At 39.2% G+C, this 19,630-nt stretch overlaps 1 protein-coding gene across 1 annotated transcript in view; it reads left to right on the top strand.

The window, feature by feature from the left end:
• eys (eyes shut homolog) overlaps positions 1 to 19,630 on the top strand; it is a 301,631-nt gene that overhangs the window by 95,262 nt on the left and 186,739 nt on the right. The window contains 1 exon segment of the mRNA XM_060888558.1: positions 8,777 to 8,898. Within this exon segment, the coding sequence (XP_060744541.1) occupies positions 8,777 to 8,898 (122 nt within the window).

Genomic DNA, 19,630 nt, shown 5'->3' with positions numbered 1-19,630 from the left:
TATTTAATATCTTGAAACCACAAGATAGATGAGTTTCATGCAATCCTTCTGACCTCTTTCCTCAATGTTGTCCTGAAAGAAATGTGCTGTGCTGTGAGTATAAGAAGTTGGGAGAGCAGCTGGAGGATTGTGGAAATGAACTATAGATAGTTGCAGGAGTAATGGAACATTTATCCACCTCTCTTCATTTGTATTTCTATGTTAGAGTTACCGTATAGTATTATACCACTACTGTGGATTTATTTGCATCCAGCATGTTGTGGTGTTAGACATCACACCCTCTGCTTCTTCTTGAATACATGGTGTTTGAACATTCATTCATTCATTCATCTTCTACCGCTTATCTGAACTACCTCGGGTCACGGGGAGCCTGTGCCTATCTCAGGCGTCATCGGGCATCAAGGCAGGATACACCCTGGACGGAGTGCCAACCCATCACAGGGCACACACACACACTCTCATTCACTCACACAATCACTCACTAGGGACAATTTTCCAGAGATGCCAATCAACCTACCATGCATGTCTTTGGACCGGGGGAGGAAACCGGAGTACCCGGAGGAAACCCCGAGGCACGGGGAGAACACACACACACAAGGCGGAGGCGGGAATTGAACCCCGACCCTGGAGGTGTGAGGTGAACATGCTAACCACTAAGCCACCGTGCCCCGGTGTTTGAACAAAACATTAGAAAATAAAATAGACAATAAAAAACATTCATCCAGCTCCAATTCTCATGCCACCGAAGAAGATTGTGTGTGGCTCAGTCCAACAGGGACAAAATGTGCCTTCTAGCTCTCCCCTACCAGGTACAGGTCCTCTGGTGACCTGTTAACATTTTAAAGTGAGAACAATCCTGTGTTAGTCAGTCCTACTCATGGGGGAAAGGAATAACAGGCAAATGTGTCATTGAGTCATAGTTTGAGACAGAAAAGGTCTGTTATTCAGGTCCAGTTTTGCTTGGATAACTAGGCCTTAATTTTGCAAGTAAAATAAAGTGTGGAAATTCCAAACTCATTAATGAACTAGATTTGTAAAGTTCGTCGCGACAAACTTTGATGTGTGGCTTTGACGAGGCAAGAATTCGCAAAGGCCGGTGCTTTTTGCAGGCGAGTGGACATAAGGGTCAGTGTTACTTTTGGATGCAAGTGGACATAAAACTTGTGAAATCTAGTGGAGCGCTAGGATGCAAAAACATTTGGATGCAAGAGGAGAGGAGCATGTGATGTCATCAGAATACCCGTGAGGGAGTTCCCCTCGTTGTTCTGAGTGTTTTGATATGTCACATGTCCATGTTGTAAAAAGTTTTTTGATTTTGCATATTTTGGGGGCGGGTCTGTGGGTCTGGTACACCAATTTAAACCTTTGTTCAGAGTATCACCCTAAAGGAGCAGGCCGAGTTTGGTGTAGATAGTTCGAAAGCTTGCCGAGTCATAAACCTCCAAAATTTATAATGGGAGTCTATGGGAAAAAATGGCCATTTGAGACCCGGTACCGGAAGTACCGGTACTCAGATCGCTTAGAAAAGTAATAGCAACAAACTTCAGACCAGGGTCTTCAACATATGCGAATCTGGTGCATGTGGCTCGAAAGCCCTAGGAGGAGTTACTATTTATATATATTTGTCTAAGCTTAAATAGGAAAACAGAATGTTGGCTTCTACAAAGCTACATAATAAGTTATCCATCCATTCATTTTCTGTACTACATGATAAAATGAAGCCTACTGGACGACACTGACCAGTGAAGATAAAACTTAAAGCCCATTTCCATGTCAGAAATTGAAACTGATGGAACTTCAGTATATTGAATCGATTGTATTCAGTCTGTTCAATTTATGACATTAAATATTCTTCAAGTTTAATAAGCAGTGAGTAGAATTTTGTCATTAGCCGTTACAAGGTGTATATGTAGGCATTTTAGAACATTCCTTTCCACAAAGCTATTTAATCTAATCAATATTTCAAGGACTTTTGCATGTTGCTCATCAATAGTTGTCTTCAGGTCATGGGTCTCTGACTTGGCCGTTCAAACACATCAATTTGCCTCTCTCCTTTTTCTCTTGAGTGTTTTGGGACATTCTCAATGATTATTTCCTCAAAGTTTTCCAGTGCCTGTGGCAGTAATGCAGCCCCACTGCACTGAGCAATGCCTTTTTTTCCTTTATACACGGAATGGTCCATTTCTGCCTTTTTTTGTCTCATCTGTCTGCAGAATATGCTGGAATAAGCCTGAAGCACTGAGCAAAGCTATTTTATAGTTCTTTAGCTGTTTTCATTGGTATGAACAGGTCTTTTGTGTACATTGTTTTTATTGTTAAACGTACCTCACGTTTGTAAAATCAATACTTTGATATGAAGCTTATTAGTGTTGAGCAGTTCATTATATCAGAAGGTCTCCTCAATGGCATAGCAAAAAATAATTTGGGGATATTGATTACACACACTGAAAGACCAAATGCAGTTGTATTTGAGATTTAATTGTTTTGTGTGTGTGTGTGTGTGTGTGTGTGTGTGTGTGTGTGTGTGTGTGTGTGTGTGTGTGTGTGTGTGTGATTTAAATCTGTAATGCTCTACTGGTTTTAAATAGACTAAGATTTCATTTCTGTTATCTGTTATCTTTTTGTATAGTTTGTAGTTTAGACTGTGTGTGCTTATTGTCCCTACATTTGTCACTCATTTTGTGGAGAAAAATGCTGAATAAATAACGAGCATATAGTGTACATTGGTCGTGTTCAGTACATCCGTGGCTGTCTTTCACTTGCACCTTCTCAGTCCCTGCTGATGACATGATGTCAGTTAAATAGGCGGAAAATATCAGACCAGATGGAGATCAAATCTTGGAGAAGCTTCATTCTGTGGGATAAATGATTGTACCCCTGAATGTTGAGACATTTGGCCAAAGAAATCAGTCACAGTATTTCTTCTTTATACCATAATGTATAGTATATTTTTTCCTGTGGTCACTGGTGATATCTTCTGACTATAAAAGCTGTAAAATATGATTTATATAAAATATAAATATATATGGGAGGCACGGTGGCTTAGTGGTTAGCACGTTCGCCTCACACCTCCAAGGTCAGGGTTCGATTCCCACCTCCACCTTGTGTGTGTGGAGTTTGCATGTTCTCCCCGTGCCTCGGGGGTTTCCTCCGGGTACTCCGGTTTCCTCCCCCGGTCCAAAGACATGCATGGTAGGTTGATTGGCATCTCTGGAAAAATTGTCCGTAGTGCGTGAGTGAATGAGAGTGTGTGTGTGCCCTGCGATGGGTTGGCACTCCGTCCAGGGTGTATCCTGCCTTGATGCCCAATGACGCCTGAGATAGGCACAGGCTCCCCGTGACCCGAGGTAGTTTGGATAAGCGGTAGAAAATGAATGAATATATACTTATGAAATCGTTCACTGACCCCTGAATCTCTGTGAATGGAGTCGTTATAATCCTGAAAGAAACCAAGGTGACTGGTCAGAATTACTTTATCTGTTGTGGCCCTTCCATCTAAAATGATAAAGTGGGCCCAAACCTTATAGAATGCTTTTTTCTCCAGCAACCAGTAATTTACACAGAAATCAAGAGAGCACCGGCTGATCATTTGGCGAGCACCTACAGTAAGTATCATAAGAATGAAGGATCTCTCAGACTTCAGCAGCAATAGACACAACATTAAAAAAAAATCTCTGTTTCTATTGCCAATTATATTTACGGGAGCAATGGATGTAAGGAGAAAGAAATATATCTTCTCAGAACTCCCCACTGCAGCAATTGAAAATGATCCACAGGAATAATCCAAGTCCACAGGAAACACAACCCTGTTATTGAGTTTGATTTCTCTGTCCAAGTGTGATTTGCTAATACTCTACTATATGGTTAAAATGTTTCAGTTTAATAATAAAAAAATTGAAACCTCCACAGATGAAAACATGCACAGACACTTATTCACTCATGTGGATAGAGTAAATAATGCTGGATATCATGGGGACAAATTTTCTTTCATTCAGTAATAACTTCGACGAGTGCAAAAATGTTCTCTGCATACGCAATGACTTTTACAAGCATTCGTGAACAAACGCGCATGCTGTCGTCTTTGTGCACAGTTAGTCACGGTGTGGATACTTTTAATATGATTTTTCCATTGCCCTATTCTAAAGAAGAAGAAGAAGAGGTTCAAGAAAAAGGGGATGGGATGTGGTAGCTCAGTGGTTAAGGTGTTGGACTACTGATCAGAAGGTCATGGGTTCGAACCCCAGGTCAACCAAGCTACCACTGCTGGGCCCCTGAGCAAGGCCCTTAACCCTCAGTTGCTCAGTTGTAAGTCACTCTGGATAAGGGTGTCTGCTAAATGCTGTAAATGTAAGAAAAAGAAGTTTAAGAATAAGGCTCAATTAGCATTAAAAGCTTGGCGTAATCTGAAATTTCAGACAATTGTAGTTTATTTAAACAGATCCAAGTTAAAGAATTAGAAGTTAACAAGTAAACGACAAATAATTGTTTCATACCAGGAAACATTTTCCGCTCAAAACAACAAAAATTCTGAATGCATTAATCTACAACTAAAACAACACAACTCTGGATCTACGTCTTATAGTAGAAAGATAGGCCACGTTCACACTGCAGGTAAAAGTGGCCTAAATCTGATTCTTCTTCAGGAGTAGTGTGAACACTCAAATCTAGCCCAGATCTGATTTTTTCCAAATCAGATTCAGACCACTTCCATATGTGGTCCTGAATCAGACCCAAATCTGATTTTTTCCAATGTGGCCGCAGTGTGAACAACCAAGGCAGATTTGATGCGACTTTTACGTCAATCTACATCGACATTCGTCACAATTATGCGCCGGCGAGTACGGACACAAAAGAGACTACGCCTACAAAATGGATCAAATAATCAAAAGTTGCCCTCGACATCCGAAAATTTTCAAAACACACTCTGTGTAACTCTGTGTAACTCTGTGCTGCCGTTACACAAACATTTAGAAAGAAAAGTGAAAATGTTTACTTCCTCCATAACCTCGCCAACTTTAGCGCAACGGCGTGCTGCGTGTGACGTCATTGTTATTGTTCGTTTGCGCATGCGGGTCAGTTCGAAACAGCAAACAGTTCACACTGGTATCTGATAGACCACATTTTTAAAGGTAATGTGAACAGCCAAACAAAAAAATCTGATCTGAGCAAAATATCCGAATTGAGCATTAACACTTGCAGTGTGAACGCGGCTATAGAAAAGGCCTTTTTGAAAAATTCCTATCTGTGTTTATTTTTTGGATTTAAACCTGATATGCGGATGGTATTTTTTTAATATATCAAAGCCTGTTTGATTTTCTAAAAAAAACATGAAGTGTAGACACAGTGAACAGCACATTTTATGTTTTTAAATTGAATTCATTTCAAATTCTTCTTTGGAAACCCAGCAGAGATTTGCTTCCTTGTGCACTGTGGCACGTGTAACTTTAACTGAAAGGCATGTACACCACTGTTAATTTGTTTCGTCTCACAAGATAGGAAACAGAATACCTTTTTTGTTTGTTTTTGCTAATTTATTTCTTAGTTTTGTTGTGAATAATTGGAAAGGGAAGTTTTCTGAAACCTGACAATTCTACCCATAATCTTTGTCTTGAAGCTTCACTCACTCATTTTCTACCCCTTTATCCGAACTACCTCGGGTCACGCGGAGCCTGTGCCTATCTCAGGCGTCATCGGGCATCAAGGCAGGATACACCCTGGACGGAGTGCCAACCCATCGCAGGGCACACACACACACACTCTCATTCACTCACACAATCACACACTATGGACAATTTTCCAGAGATGCCAATCAACCTACCATGCATGTCTTTGGACCGGGGGAGGAAACCGGAGTACCCGGAGGAAACCCCCGAGGCACGGGGAGAACATGCAACCTCCACACACACAAGGCGGAGGCGGGAATCGAACCCACAACCCTGGAGGTGTGAGGCGAACGTGCTAACCACTAAGCCACTGTGTTCTTGAAGCTTCAACGAAAGTAAAATATTGTATATCTTGTTTTATCTTGTAGGATGGCAATTCTGATGCGATTATTTCTAATCCTGTGCTATAAGCAGTAATGGTCAGGCCATGTCTATTCTGATACAGGATTTGTTAGGCCTATTAGACCAATTGATGGTGCTCCAAGTCCACGCTTTTCTCAAAAGCTTTATTAACATTCATTAAGTAGTGTCATGAGAATAAAGATTCTCCATGCAACGTGACTGCGCAATTATATTAGCTCAGGTGCACTCATGTATGTTAACCTGGCTATGAAAACAGATCAATTAGGGAGTAGTGCACTGTAATTTGAATAATTGATGATAAATGAGAGTTAATGCAATCAAAGCCCGAGGCTCTGTGTTGTTTTTCTTCCTTTTAGAAATGTTTCTAAACTATAATAGAACTCATTTTATGTTCCAATGTTTTAAGCTGAATGTTGAAGTTTAAACAAGATGAGATCTTTTGCAGGACTGTAGAGGTTAATTTGGATCACTCTCATTTGGCATTTGTCCTACAGTATAACTGATACTAACATCATCTCATTACATACTTTAAAACAAATATAAATTTACACTTATTATTAATGGTGCTTGCAAAGCAACATTATTACTATTGTGCCGGACAAAACTTCGGCGCGTAACTTGTCCCGCAGCTTTTGTCCTAGACCCATGAATGACGTTTCAAATCGTCCGGATCATCGAGGAGAGGTGTGCTATGACTTTTATAAGCATTCCGAGTACCGGCACTTCCGGTACCGGGTCTCAAATTGGCCTTTTTTCCCCATAGACTCCCATTATAAACTTTGGAGGTTTATAACTCGGCAAGCTTTCGAACTATCTACACCAAACTCTGGCAGCTCCTTTAGGGTGATACTCTGAACAAACTTTTAAATTGGTGTACCGACTGGCCTTCCGGTTATCCCACAGCTCCGCCCCTAAATATGCAAAATCAAAAGATTTTTTACAACATGGACATGTGACATATCAAAACACTCAGCACAATGAGGGGAACTTCCTCACGGGTATTCTGATGATGTCACGTGATGTCACCTGAAAATAAAGAATTAGCACAACATGGACATGTGACATATCAAAACACTCAGCACAATGAGGAAAACATCCTCAAGAGTATTCAGATGACGTCACATGCTCGACTCGACTAGCCTCCGGGATTTGCCACGTGCAAGCACCATTCACATTTTCTTCAGGAAATGTACGTTCTAGTCGTACTCTTATAATCTTACACTGTGTACTCATTTTTACTAAAACGCTCATTTAAAGTCCCTTGGACAATGAATAAGTCCATTAATTTAAAGGTTTAGGTATTTAATAGACATCTATTTAAATCCCTTCATTCTTATAATCGCTTTTTTAAATGGCAGTAATGGCTAAACTGTAATAAAAAGTTAAAAATATATCTCCACATGTTCACAAACTTTTAATTGCCAGTGTACATGAATCACTCATATTTAAGTTTTTTTTTTTTTTTACAGTCGTTAGTCGTGAGATAATAATTGCCTTCCTCGTTACTGTAGCCAAAGAACTGAGCTCCTGTTTGTCCAATTACTTTGGAGGGGACATATAAATATAGGACTCCTGCATTCCTCAGATGCAAATTAATTGTAATACATAAAAAAGAGAAAAGATTACAGCTGACAGTCTATGTTTTATAACCACTGATTCATGCATTCATGCATACTACAGTCTCAAATCTGCAGGTTGTCGATCATTTCAGCATAACACAAAGAAAGTTTGTTACTTTATCTTCAATACATTTTTTTTTTTTGGAGCAAAACCAAGAAAGATAAATGATGTATGGATAAACTCTTGGCTAGCATTTCCTTTGCATCAGTTCTTATCTGTGTGTGTCTGTGTGTGTCTGTGTGTGTGTGTGTGTGTGTGTGTGTGTGTGTGTGTGTGTGTGTGTGCGCACATGGGAAGAGGGTGCAATGGGACAAAGAGGGGTTTCTTGGCGGCAGCTGCCGTGAGTAATGGTGGCTGCCACCCAGGACCCTGAGCAGTTAATTAGTGCAATAGCAGCTACACGTGCCGAGCCAGAGTGACAGCAGAGATTATGCGCTAAATCTCAGGCATAATGAAGAATCCTGGGACACAGGCATTGGGTTTGCAATAAATTTGCTCCTAGAAGAATCCCACAATTACCTCTGTCACCAGCTCGGCCTGTATATGGCTGTCAAGATGTGCGAAGCTGAAAGATCCACCTGTGTGTAGCGATTAAAGGCTGGATAATTGTGTTATTGGGCCTCTGATAGATTCTGTGAAGCCTGAGCACAGCATTCGTTTGTGTACAGCTGGTAAAGGACACAACCACAAAAAACTTGTACATAACATGTAATTAGATATTTTGCATTTTAAAGTTCATGTATAAAAGCGTTAGACGGGAAGTAATGATGGTCACTGACTTCACTTCTCAAAAGACTACTAGAATACATGACTACTAGAATATATGCCCTTTTGTGTGCCATTTTTCAGTTGGACGGGTTGTTTTGCACACTCAAATCACAATAATCTCTAGTTAAAGCCCCATCTAACCCCTATAGTGGCTGTGCAGAGTTTTATAAGAAAGAGCTTTTACTTTTCACCACACTCCTTCTAAATCTCGCTGTCCCTCAGAGATGAGACTGCACTCAGAGCAAATGATGAAGTTCACATGATTTCATTGCTTATTTGCCCCAAAAGTCATTTATTCTGTCTAGGCCAGCTACCGGCCTCTCTGACTAAGGAATTGTTTGCTTCTTCTTTTCCTCCTGCAGTTGTGGATGGCTTTTACTGCCTTTGTAACCCGGGTTATGCTGGAGTGAGCTGTGAGAAGGACATCGACGACTGCATTAGCAATGTGTGCGAGAACAACTCAACTTGTATCGACTTCCATCTGGTGAGTTTGGAATGCTGTGTTAAATCCATGTGTACCTCAGGAAATTAAAGAAGGGACAGCCTGTTATTGAAAATAACCTTTTGACGTGACTAGTGACTCCAATATGAAGTTTAACGCCTGCTTTGTTTGGAAGTAGGATTTACTAAGGTGGATTGTCATAGCAGTTGAGAAGCTGTGTGCTGGGAAATGATTTGGCTGAAGATATAACAGCATTGCCACAAGCCACCTTATAGCATTGCTTCCAACTGCCTTCAGTTAAAGTGACAATACAATTGCTTTTAGTTCATACCTGCAAACTAGTCGCTTTTCGGCGAAATTCGCCGTTTTTAATCAAAATATGTCATTTGTGTGAATTGTGTAGATCCGGAGAGTTTTTATTTTTTTTTGGGGGGGTGGCTTCTTTCAGCTGCGTCCGAAACCGCTTACTTCCATCCAATAATTAGGCGAAGTAGTGCTTAGGCGGCGGTTTTGGACGCAGCGTAGTAAACCATCTATCAAGCTGATGCCTCGCGTCTTTACTTCTAATGACTTTTTATGGCAGATGGCAAACCAACTTTTGGTGCATTCACCGCCACCAACTGGACTGGAGTGTGAAGCACTAGTAAGCAGATGACGCCTCACGTCTCAATCATCCTCGCGTCTTATATGTTTTCATTCATTCATTCATCTTCTACCGCTTATCCGAACTACCTCGGGTCACGGGGAGCCTGTGCCTATCTCAGGCGTCTTTGGGCATCAAGGCAGGATACACCCTGGACGGAGTGCCAACCCATCGCAGGGCACACACACACTCTCATTCACTCACGCACACACTAGGGACAATTGTTCCAGAGATGCCAATCAACCTACCATGCATGTCTTTGGACCGGGGGAGGAAACCGGAGTACCCGGAGGAAACCCCCGAGGCACGGGGAGAACATGCAAACTCCACACACACAAGGTGGAGGCGGGAATCGAACCCCGACCCTGGAGGTGTGAGGCGAACGTGCTAACCACTAAGCCACCGTGCCCCCGTCTTATATATTTGTGTTCATCAATTTATTAAGGTTCCAAGCAGGGGCGGTTTTAGGGTTTCATCTTTAGGGGGTTTTAGCCCTCGGTGAGAATTTAAAACAAGAAGAGTTATATATTATATATTATATGACAACTCTGGTAATAAGAATAGTGAAATTTCACTGCTTTTGGTTGCCGTCTTTGCGGCGATTAACATTATAGATAAACGCATCCAGCTCTGACTGCGCGTGCACGCTGCGCGTACCTGTGCTTCTCCGTTCAAATAACGCACTTTTGAAAGACTACAACGCACGCGCGTAAAAGCAAAATAAAAAAATCGCTCTTGGATCAAACTGATAAATAATTTTCTTTCCCATCCACGACATGTCCTGCATTTTAACGTAATTTTTATTGTTTATTTATGAAAGTAAAACAAAATACTTATAGTTTTCTTGGATTAATAAAATTTCTTGGAAATATTTTTTCTCTGTACAATTTGAGTGCCTTGGAACCAGGGGTGGTTCTAGACCTTTTTTAGGGTGGCTCCAGCCCCCTGTCTGTCATCTCAGCCACCCTAAAAAAGGTCTAGAACCGCCCCTGGTTCCAAGGCACTCAAACTGTACAGAGAAAAAATATTTCCAAGAAATTTTGGTAAAAGTGCTTTTTTCACTTGAAGCAAATGTCTTTTCCCTTTATGTTTTTGTCAGAGTGCTTCATTTTAAGTTCTCAATTTTTCTTCCGGGGGTGTGTGTGTGTGTGTGTGTGTGTATTTCGAACCTTGTCACCTTTTTCACCTCTTGTGAGTTTGCAGGTATGTTAGTTGTTCTGTACATTGAAGGTTTTTTTTTTGTTTCTTATCTTCTATTTGTTGGTGATTTCAGTGATTGAACAGTGATTAGTTTAAGAAGTTAATTAAGCAGTTGCAATTAATCTCATGCAATTATGAAATCAACCAATCATGTGGCAGCAGCACAATCCATAATAAATGTCATAAATACAGATCACAAGTGCATACAGGTTACAAATATCATAATGTTTGGGTGGAAAAGTGACCTCAGTAACTCTGACCATACTGTAGCATGGTTGTTAACTGCACATCTGCTCAGAGTTTAATAGATCTGAACTGAACACATAGGTGAGGGGTTTTTAGTCCACTTTAGGTGTCCACTTTAGGTTCTCACTGTAGTCTCAGATTTTTGTTCTTGGCTAAAAGGCCTTGAACCTGATGTGATATTCCACTAGTGTTGCCCAGCCATTTCAAGGTTTGACACGTTGTGCTTTCTGAAATGCTTTTCTGTTCACCACAATTGTAAGAAACGGTACTTCCTGTCAGATCGAATCAATCCGGCCATTCTTCTCTGATCTATTCCATTAGAAAGGCATTTGCACCAGCAGAACTGCTGCCCACTGAATGGGTATTGAAATCTATTTGTGCAGTTCTGTGTAAACTCTACAGACTGATGTGTGAAAATCTCAGGATATCAGCAGTGCTTGAAATTTGCAAACTAACTTTGTTCACATTTTCCCCTATTTTCATGTTTTATTTGGAAAAATAGCTCAAGCCATCGCCTTGTATCTACATGACTGTATACGAAAATGTAATGAAATTATATTCATTCATTCATTCATTCATTTTCTACCTCTTATCCGAACTACATCGGGTCACAGGGAGCCTGTGCCTATCTCAGGCGTCATCAGGCATCAAGACAGGATACACCCTGGACACAGTGCCAACCCATCGCAGGGCACACACACACACACTCATTCACTCACGCAATCACACACTAGGGACAATTTTCCAGAGATGCCAATCAACCTACCATGCATGTCTTTGGACCGGGGGAGGAAACCGGAGTACCCGGAGGAAACCCCCGAGGCACGGGGAGAACATGCAAACTCCACACACACAAGGTGGAGGCGGGAATCGAACCCCCAACCCTGGAGGTGTGAGCCGAACGTGCTAACCACTAAGCCACCGTGCCCCCTCTGAAATTATATATTATATAAAAATATAATAAACAAGTTTTTTGCAGGTGTTCTTTCAGGTGTACCATCTAAACTTTCAGTAAATGAATCCTGTCCTGTCCTTTAAAGTGTCTTCCTTCTGACCTGTTCTTCATCTGCCGTGCCCCTATCCATCCTGATACACTTTCTGTCCTTACTTTCTATTTTCAGTTGGTACAGTCTCTCCTCCTTCATCACTGCTTTGTTCACTTGTCTTGGTTGTTTTTCTTGGCTCTTTTCCTCCCCTTCATGCAAGGCAAACCTCCTCCCACGAAATTATAAACAAGGTGTTAAGACTTGTTATTTGGCATTGAAGCATAAGGGGAAACCAGCGTGCCATTTATTCCGTTTGAATAATGCAAGTGCAGAGCCCTTAGGATATTTATAGGGATATATGTGGAGATCTGAAATGGAGATATTTTAAGCTAGCCCTTTAACTGAAGAAAATCAGCTATTTCTGGGTAGTGCATGTCTGCAGCTTTTTTTTTTTAAATGTGCCCAAACTGTAGACTGGGATTTATTAAGAATGCATGAATACACAGCTCTAATGAACTTACATACACTATTTTGTAGTAATATTATTGAACATTATTAATATTGTGGATGAATTAATTTAGTAAGAGAAAAATTTACAGTGACTGACAATAAGTGTGAGACAATTAATTGTGATGTGCTTTATGTACATTATAGCAACATGTCTCTTAAGAAGCCATCTATTTTACACAGGTATATAAATATAATGTGTTCCAGAGGCCACTTTTTTCTTATTCATTCATCAACATGTAGACGATTCGAGACACACAGTGAAATGAAACAACAATTTGTTGTCACAAAGTTATGAATCTGAAAATGTCTGTATTCAGTTTGGAGCAATAATTAAGAAATTCAAAACGCATGGATTGATAAGAACTTTTTTTGGAAGATTTTTTTTGTTCAAGTGCACAATAAGAAGGACAGTAGGGGGATAAAATTTCACAGGTTTCGTTTTGCACAGGGGCGTAGCCATCATTTAAAAAGTGGGGGGGGACGAAATGTCTAGTGTTATCTGTTTTTTTTTCAATGTTTGTGGTTTAAATTTTGAAGGTTTTTGATAACACACTTGTTAAAACAAAAGACGTTATAAAAGAGTTTATATAACGTTTGTCAAAGCAGCTATTTTTCCTTATAATCCTTTAAATTAAAACTTGCTAATTATTCAACAAGAGCAACAGGCAGAGTTACTAAACATTGTGCAACACAATTCGGATACCATATGCCAACTTACACTGCTTGACATTTTTCTAAAAAAGGAGTGAAGCGTTTTTTGCCGCTTTGTGCTCATCGTAACCGAATGCTGGACCGCGGGTGCGACTCGAGCTACAGTACTGGGGGCGCGTGATGATGACATAACAAGTGAGTGACTGATTGCCGTGAACGTCATGTATAGAGTGTCTTAAACTTTCTTGTCTCTTTGAATTTTAAATCACTCTGCATTTATATACATTGCTCCATTAAAACCTCAACATGTGGTGAACACAACTCTCTACTAAAAAAGTGAGGGGGACGAATTTACTTTTTATAAAAAGTGCGGGGGACATGTCCCCCGCGTCCCCCACGTAATCTACGCCCCTGGTTTTGCAGAATCCACGGTGAAACGTTTATATGGTCCTGAATATGCTATTTCCTTGCCAACAAAGTGGACGGAAGGTGTACTGAAAGTAAACCAAGCTGGAGTTTGGAGGGTGCACCTGGGAGATGTCAATTTAGATGGTAAAATGTGTAAAAAATTAGAACTTTCCTCAACAGAGAGACCTCAAATATGGTTATACAAAAAAAAAAAAAAGAAAGAAACAAATCCCCGCTGTTAAATATGGATTTTGTGACTTTGGTTTCTCTTTTGAATGTAGTAGGAACCTTCTTAGGGTACATGGCAGCATGGTACCAAGAGATGTTAAATAAAAAATATGGCTGCCTAGAAGATACAGACTCGTGAATGGATTTTCCAGCAGGACAATGGTCTAAAACATACTGTACATCCAAAGCCACAGAAAAAAGGACCAATAACCACAGAAGTAAGCTGTCGACAGTCTCCTGACCTAAAGCCCACTGAAACTCTATAAGATTAATAATAATATAATAATAATAATAATAATAATAATAATAATAATAATAATAATAATAATAATAATATTTCATTTATATAGCGCCTTTCCCAAGCTCAAGGACGCTTTACAAGGTACAGTATTTCAAGACAGATGAAATATAGTGTAACATACATATACATATTCGTCGGACATTTGCCCATGACGAAGGATCATACATATACATACATATACATATTCGTCATACATTTGCTCAGGACGAAGGATCATACATATACATACATATACATATTCGTCATACATTTGCTCAGGACGAAGGATCATACATGTACATATTCGTCATACATTTGCCCATGACGAAGGATCATACATATACATACATATACATATTTGTCAGACATTTGCTCAGGACGAAGGATCATACATATACATACATACATATACATATTCGTCGGACATTTGCCCAGGACGAAGGATCACATGCAGCTGCATGAGATAATAACAGAAGACAGAACTATACACAAAAACATACAGTACAAGAGATAGGACTCTACATAGTACACGATACATACACCACATTTCAGAAAAATTAAGGACTCCTAATACATGTGCATTTACTGATAGTGAAGGTTGAAAAGGTGGGTCTTAAGCCTTGATTTAAATTCAGACAAAGTGGTGATGGTTCTGAGTGCAATGGGTAGGGAGTTCCATAGTGTTGGAGCAATGACAGAAAAGGATCTGCCAACCGCAGAGGATAAACGGTATCTAGGAATACAACAAAGTTCAGAATTTGAAGACCGGAGTGATCGTGAAGGTACATAGGATGAGAGAAGATCGGAAAGATGTGGGGGGGGTTGGGAAAGAGCATTTAGTGCCTTATATGATTTTATGTTTTATGCGATTGTATGATTTTAGTATGATTTTATATTTTATGCGAGATGAGACTGGCAGCCAGTGAAGATCAAATAATATAGGGGTGAAATTAAGAGAAGGCTCTAGAAGTCTTTTTCTTTTATAAGAAAAAATAAATACTTCAATAATCAGTTAGATATCGATCATATTTCCATTTAGCAAATGGAAACCATTCTTAACCATTTTAATCCTTCTTTACCTAGGGTGTTATTATTTATGCTGATTACTGTATACACTTGATATATGATAAAAAAAAATCTATATATATTCCCCCGGACTACATGTTTTTAAAACTGTATGATTATAACATTGATATGAAGCAGTGCAACATGTTTTTGAAAGTGATTTGTTTATCAGCACTGCAGAATTGATATCTGAGCAAGTAGAAAGAATCTTATTTTATTATCTTATTCTGTGGGCAGATAATTTTGCTTACTTTATGCATTTGTTTTAAGAAAGAAGCGAAGCCACCAAAAGATGCCAAGGAAATTTCAAGCTGAAATGTCCAGAAATAGGTTTATATTTGTTTTAACATAATCTTATAGATAAAATTGACTATATTTAAGATATTTTCTACCATGTAATATGTTAAAATGTTATTTTTTCTACACTGAGTTTGTTATGATTAAGATGGCAGGATATTCGTTATGGCGGAATGTTCCTTTATACTGAAAGTGCATTAGTTGCTGCAATCTAAAAAAACTTTCATACACAGCAACAAGTAATTTCAGTTAGAACCATCAGAGTAGAATTAAATATTGAATCTCGCAAATGCATGTAACAAAGTAGTTAATAAGGCTGCAAGTAATGGAAGAACACCACCAGACACTTTTATAGCCAGCTCTATGGATTTAGAAAAGCTTGAGCCCATTAATAGGCTCTCTATATGCTGAATGGCTGGATCATTGCGTGAGTGGTTTTAGAGGTTGTTACAACCCCACAGGCATGAAATCGCTGACTACAAAATGGCCTCAACAGCATGTAATTGAGTACTTGAATGGTTCACGTTCCTGTGGCTATTATGACGACATGCTGACTGGCAACGCTGTGTTTTAAAAAAGTTGAAAATAAATAAATGAATAGAGCGTGAGTGCTTACATTAAGCAGCACATGATCTGTATCACTTTCTATTTAGTCGATAAATGTGATTTATCTTGTTCTTTGTGTGTGGTAAAGCGCACTTGCTCAGGCCATTGGGCGTGGAAGAGGAGTTTTGGCTAATGAAGTTGTATCTGTGCATCTAGAGCAAGTGTTGTGTTTTTTAGATTTTGTTTGATGCTTTAGATAAAAGTCTAATCAATTCCATTTGTAATCAATTGACTCTAAGAATACCCATGATTCCCCTGCACAGTTAGATCATCAAGAAAACAAAGACGATTGCTTACACGTTCTGTACAGATGTTAGTGGACAAAGGTGCTAAACATTTTAAGCACTTAATGAAAACATTAATAACAGGAAATTTAACAATTATTTCTATACCACTGTTGGTACGAACATAGATACGTCAAGTAAAGAGGCAGTGATGAGGAGCTTGTACTGTAATACAAATATAAATAATGCTGTAACTTTTATCTCAGGTGATGAGACAAAGACTGATTATGATGCTCATCAACTCATTCCAATTATAAACTTATACTGTAAAAATTTACCATTAAGGTCGTTTGTCCATTAGTAGATTAGATCATACAGTATATGTAGCTCTAAACATGATGCCTTAAATGCTGCTCAATACTTTTTGTTATAAGGGATAATATTAAGTGCCTGTAATTTTTAGAACTATATATATATATATATATATATATATATATATATATATATATATATATATGTATATATGTGTATATATACACACCTACTATCCACTTTATTAGGTACACCTTACTAGTACCGGTGTGGTCTTCTGCTGCTGTAGCCCATCCGCCTCAAGGTTCGACGTGTTGTGCGTTCAGAGATGCTCTTCTGCATACCTCGGTTGTAACGAGTGGTTATTTGAGTTACTGTTGCCTTTCTATCAGCTCGAACCAGTCTGGCCATTCTCCTCTGACCTCTAGCATCAACAAGGCATTTGCCCCCACAGAACTGACGCTCACTGGATATTTTCTCTTTTTCGGACCATTCTCTGTAAACCCTAGAGATGGTTGTGTGTGAAAATCCCAGTAGATCAGCAGTTTCTGAAATACTCAGACCAGCCCGTCTGGCACCAACAACCATGCCACGTTCAAAGTCACTTAAATCACCTTTCTTTAAATCACCATTCTGACACTGGTTTGAACTGCAGCAGATCGTCTTGACCATGTCTACATGCCTAAATGCATTGAGTTGCTGCCATGTGATTGGCTGATTAGAAATTTGCGTTAACGAGCAGTTGGACATGTGTACCTAATAAATTAGCCGGTGAGTGTATATATATATATATATATATATATATATATACATATATATATATATATATATATATATATATATATATATAAAAAATGTAACCATGTGTTCAGATTTCCCAGGCTGCCACTTGTCATGCTACAGCCTTTCTATATGTTGAACACTTCACATGCACCAGGACTCTCCTGAGCCCTAGGGAACAGTTACAAGGTTATTATTGAGCCACACTAAGAATTTTCTCATATCTGTCATATAATGTTTTTTATGATTGGGCAGTTTTGCCATTTTGTCACGGCTGTTGAGTAGCAATAATCAATACGGCACAAGTCATTTAATGGAATTAGAGCTAGTTTCTTTCAGCCAGAAGTGAAGAGTATAACTTGATAACTTGAAGTGTAAAACCCTGAGAAAAAGTGTAACGCTGTTGTTTAAGGCACCTTGACGTTTGTCAGCTTTACCAGAAATTGTGTTTGGCCAGCAGTTTATGTACTGCCAGCTTCCATTTTCACCGTTCCTTTTTATGAGCTTGTTTTTATAGAAAACTGTAAAATAGCATGCATTTAAAGCGGCGTATCCACATCCCTCCCCTGAGCATTGTGTCGATGTTGTACACTGGATTTACATCTAATGGCTTCAGTAATGTGATTATGTGCGTTATATCTGTTACAGGGGTTTTTATTTTTGTGTGTAGAACTACTGGGGTAGTTTCAGGTTTCAGATGCAGACAACCTGAGTGCATATTTTATAATATACTATACAAACATGTTACATACAAACTTAAAATAGTTAGAATGTGCTTCATTATAAATGACATTATGGATTTCACACAGATTTTTCCTTTTATTTGTCAGTTCTCTGTTTGCTGTAAACAGTAGGAAGGAGAATTGATTTTAATGGAAGCTTTATTTGAACGATAGGTTGCCAGTCGTGTTTTTGACATTTGAACATTTCATATTTTTAACGCATTATTAATTATATAACCATTTTTAAATACTGTCAAATTAACTAAGGAATAAGTATATTTAATTAAATATTTATTTAGTTGGCAAATGTTAGATATTGCTTTATTTTATTGGAAAAATGGAGATCTAATCTTATGATCTATAATCTAATTCTAGTTTTTGTGTTTTTGCTATGATCTGAAGGCTTTTGAATTTGAGACCTCAGATTAAAATATCAGCTTTTATTTCCTGATATTTAAGTCTAGTTTACAAGCAACTGGCATGGGCACCTTTGGTGGCAGACCACCTTATTTTTAAGAGATACCCTTAATGTAAATTAAATGTAAATAACATTTAATATTCGGTTGCATATCTCTTGCTTGCAATAATTGCATCAAGCTGGTGGAGGTGAACTGCTGCTCAATAGGGTTATAATAATAATAATAATAATAATAATAATAATAATAATAATAATAATAATAATAAGTACGATGATTGACTTGGCCAGTTTAAAACCCTCCTCTTTTTTCTCCCTGATGAAGTCCTTTGTTGTGTTGGCAGTGTGTTTTAGGGTCGTTGTCTTGCTGCATAATGAATGTTCTCTCAATTATATTGGATGCATTTTTTCTGTAAATTAGCATATAGAATATTTCTGTAGACTTAGTCCTGCATTGATTCTGCTGGTCATCAAGGAATATTAGTGAGCATGTTCTATGAGGGGGGGCACGGTGGCTTAGTGGTTAGCACGTTCGCCTCACACCTCCAGGGTTGGGGGTTCGATTCGTGCCTCCGCCTTGTGTGTGTGGAGTTTGCATGTTCTCCCCGTGCCTCGGGGGTTTCCTCCCCCGGTCCAAAGACATGCATGGTAGGTTGATTGGCATCTTTGGAAAATTGTCCGTAGTGTGTGATTGCGTGAGTGAATGAGAGTGTGTGTGAGAGTGTGTGTATGTGCCCTGCGATGGGTTGGCACTCCGTCCAGGTGTATCCTGCCTTGATGCCCGATGACGCCTGAGATAGGCACAGGCTCCCCGTGACCCGAGGTAGTTCGGATAAGCGGTAGAAAATGAATGAATGAATGAATGAATGTTGTATGAGCCATGATATTACCTCCATGAACAGATGCTTACTTTCTTTACACGTTGCTTTTCTATCACTTTGGTAGAGATAAATCTTGGTTCCGGTACTTCTGTGGCTCATCTCTGTATTTCTTTGTGAATTCAATACTGGACTTTAAAACTGATTCTTAATGCTGGATTGTGATACCTTCATCATTGCCCAATGGAGGTTGTTGCTGATGCTTTTTCTTCACAGCTCTCACAAAGTTTCTCAGCTGTTGTTGGTGTTTGTTATGCCCAATGCATGTGTAATGGCTGTTGGCAACAGCAATGAGGAAGTGCTAGCACAATGGTTAAAATGTT

The sequence above is a fragment of the Tachysurus vachellii genome, chromosome 2 (genome assembly GCF_030014155.1).
Source record: "Tachysurus vachellii isolate PV-2020 chromosome 2, HZAU_Pvac_v1, whole genome shotgun sequence".
Taxonomy (NCBI): Eukaryota; Metazoa; Chordata; class Actinopteri; order Siluriformes; family Bagridae; genus Tachysurus; species Tachysurus vachellii.
Note: the sequence above shows the minus strand (reverse complement) of the source record. Positions and strands in the feature narration are given on the sequence as shown.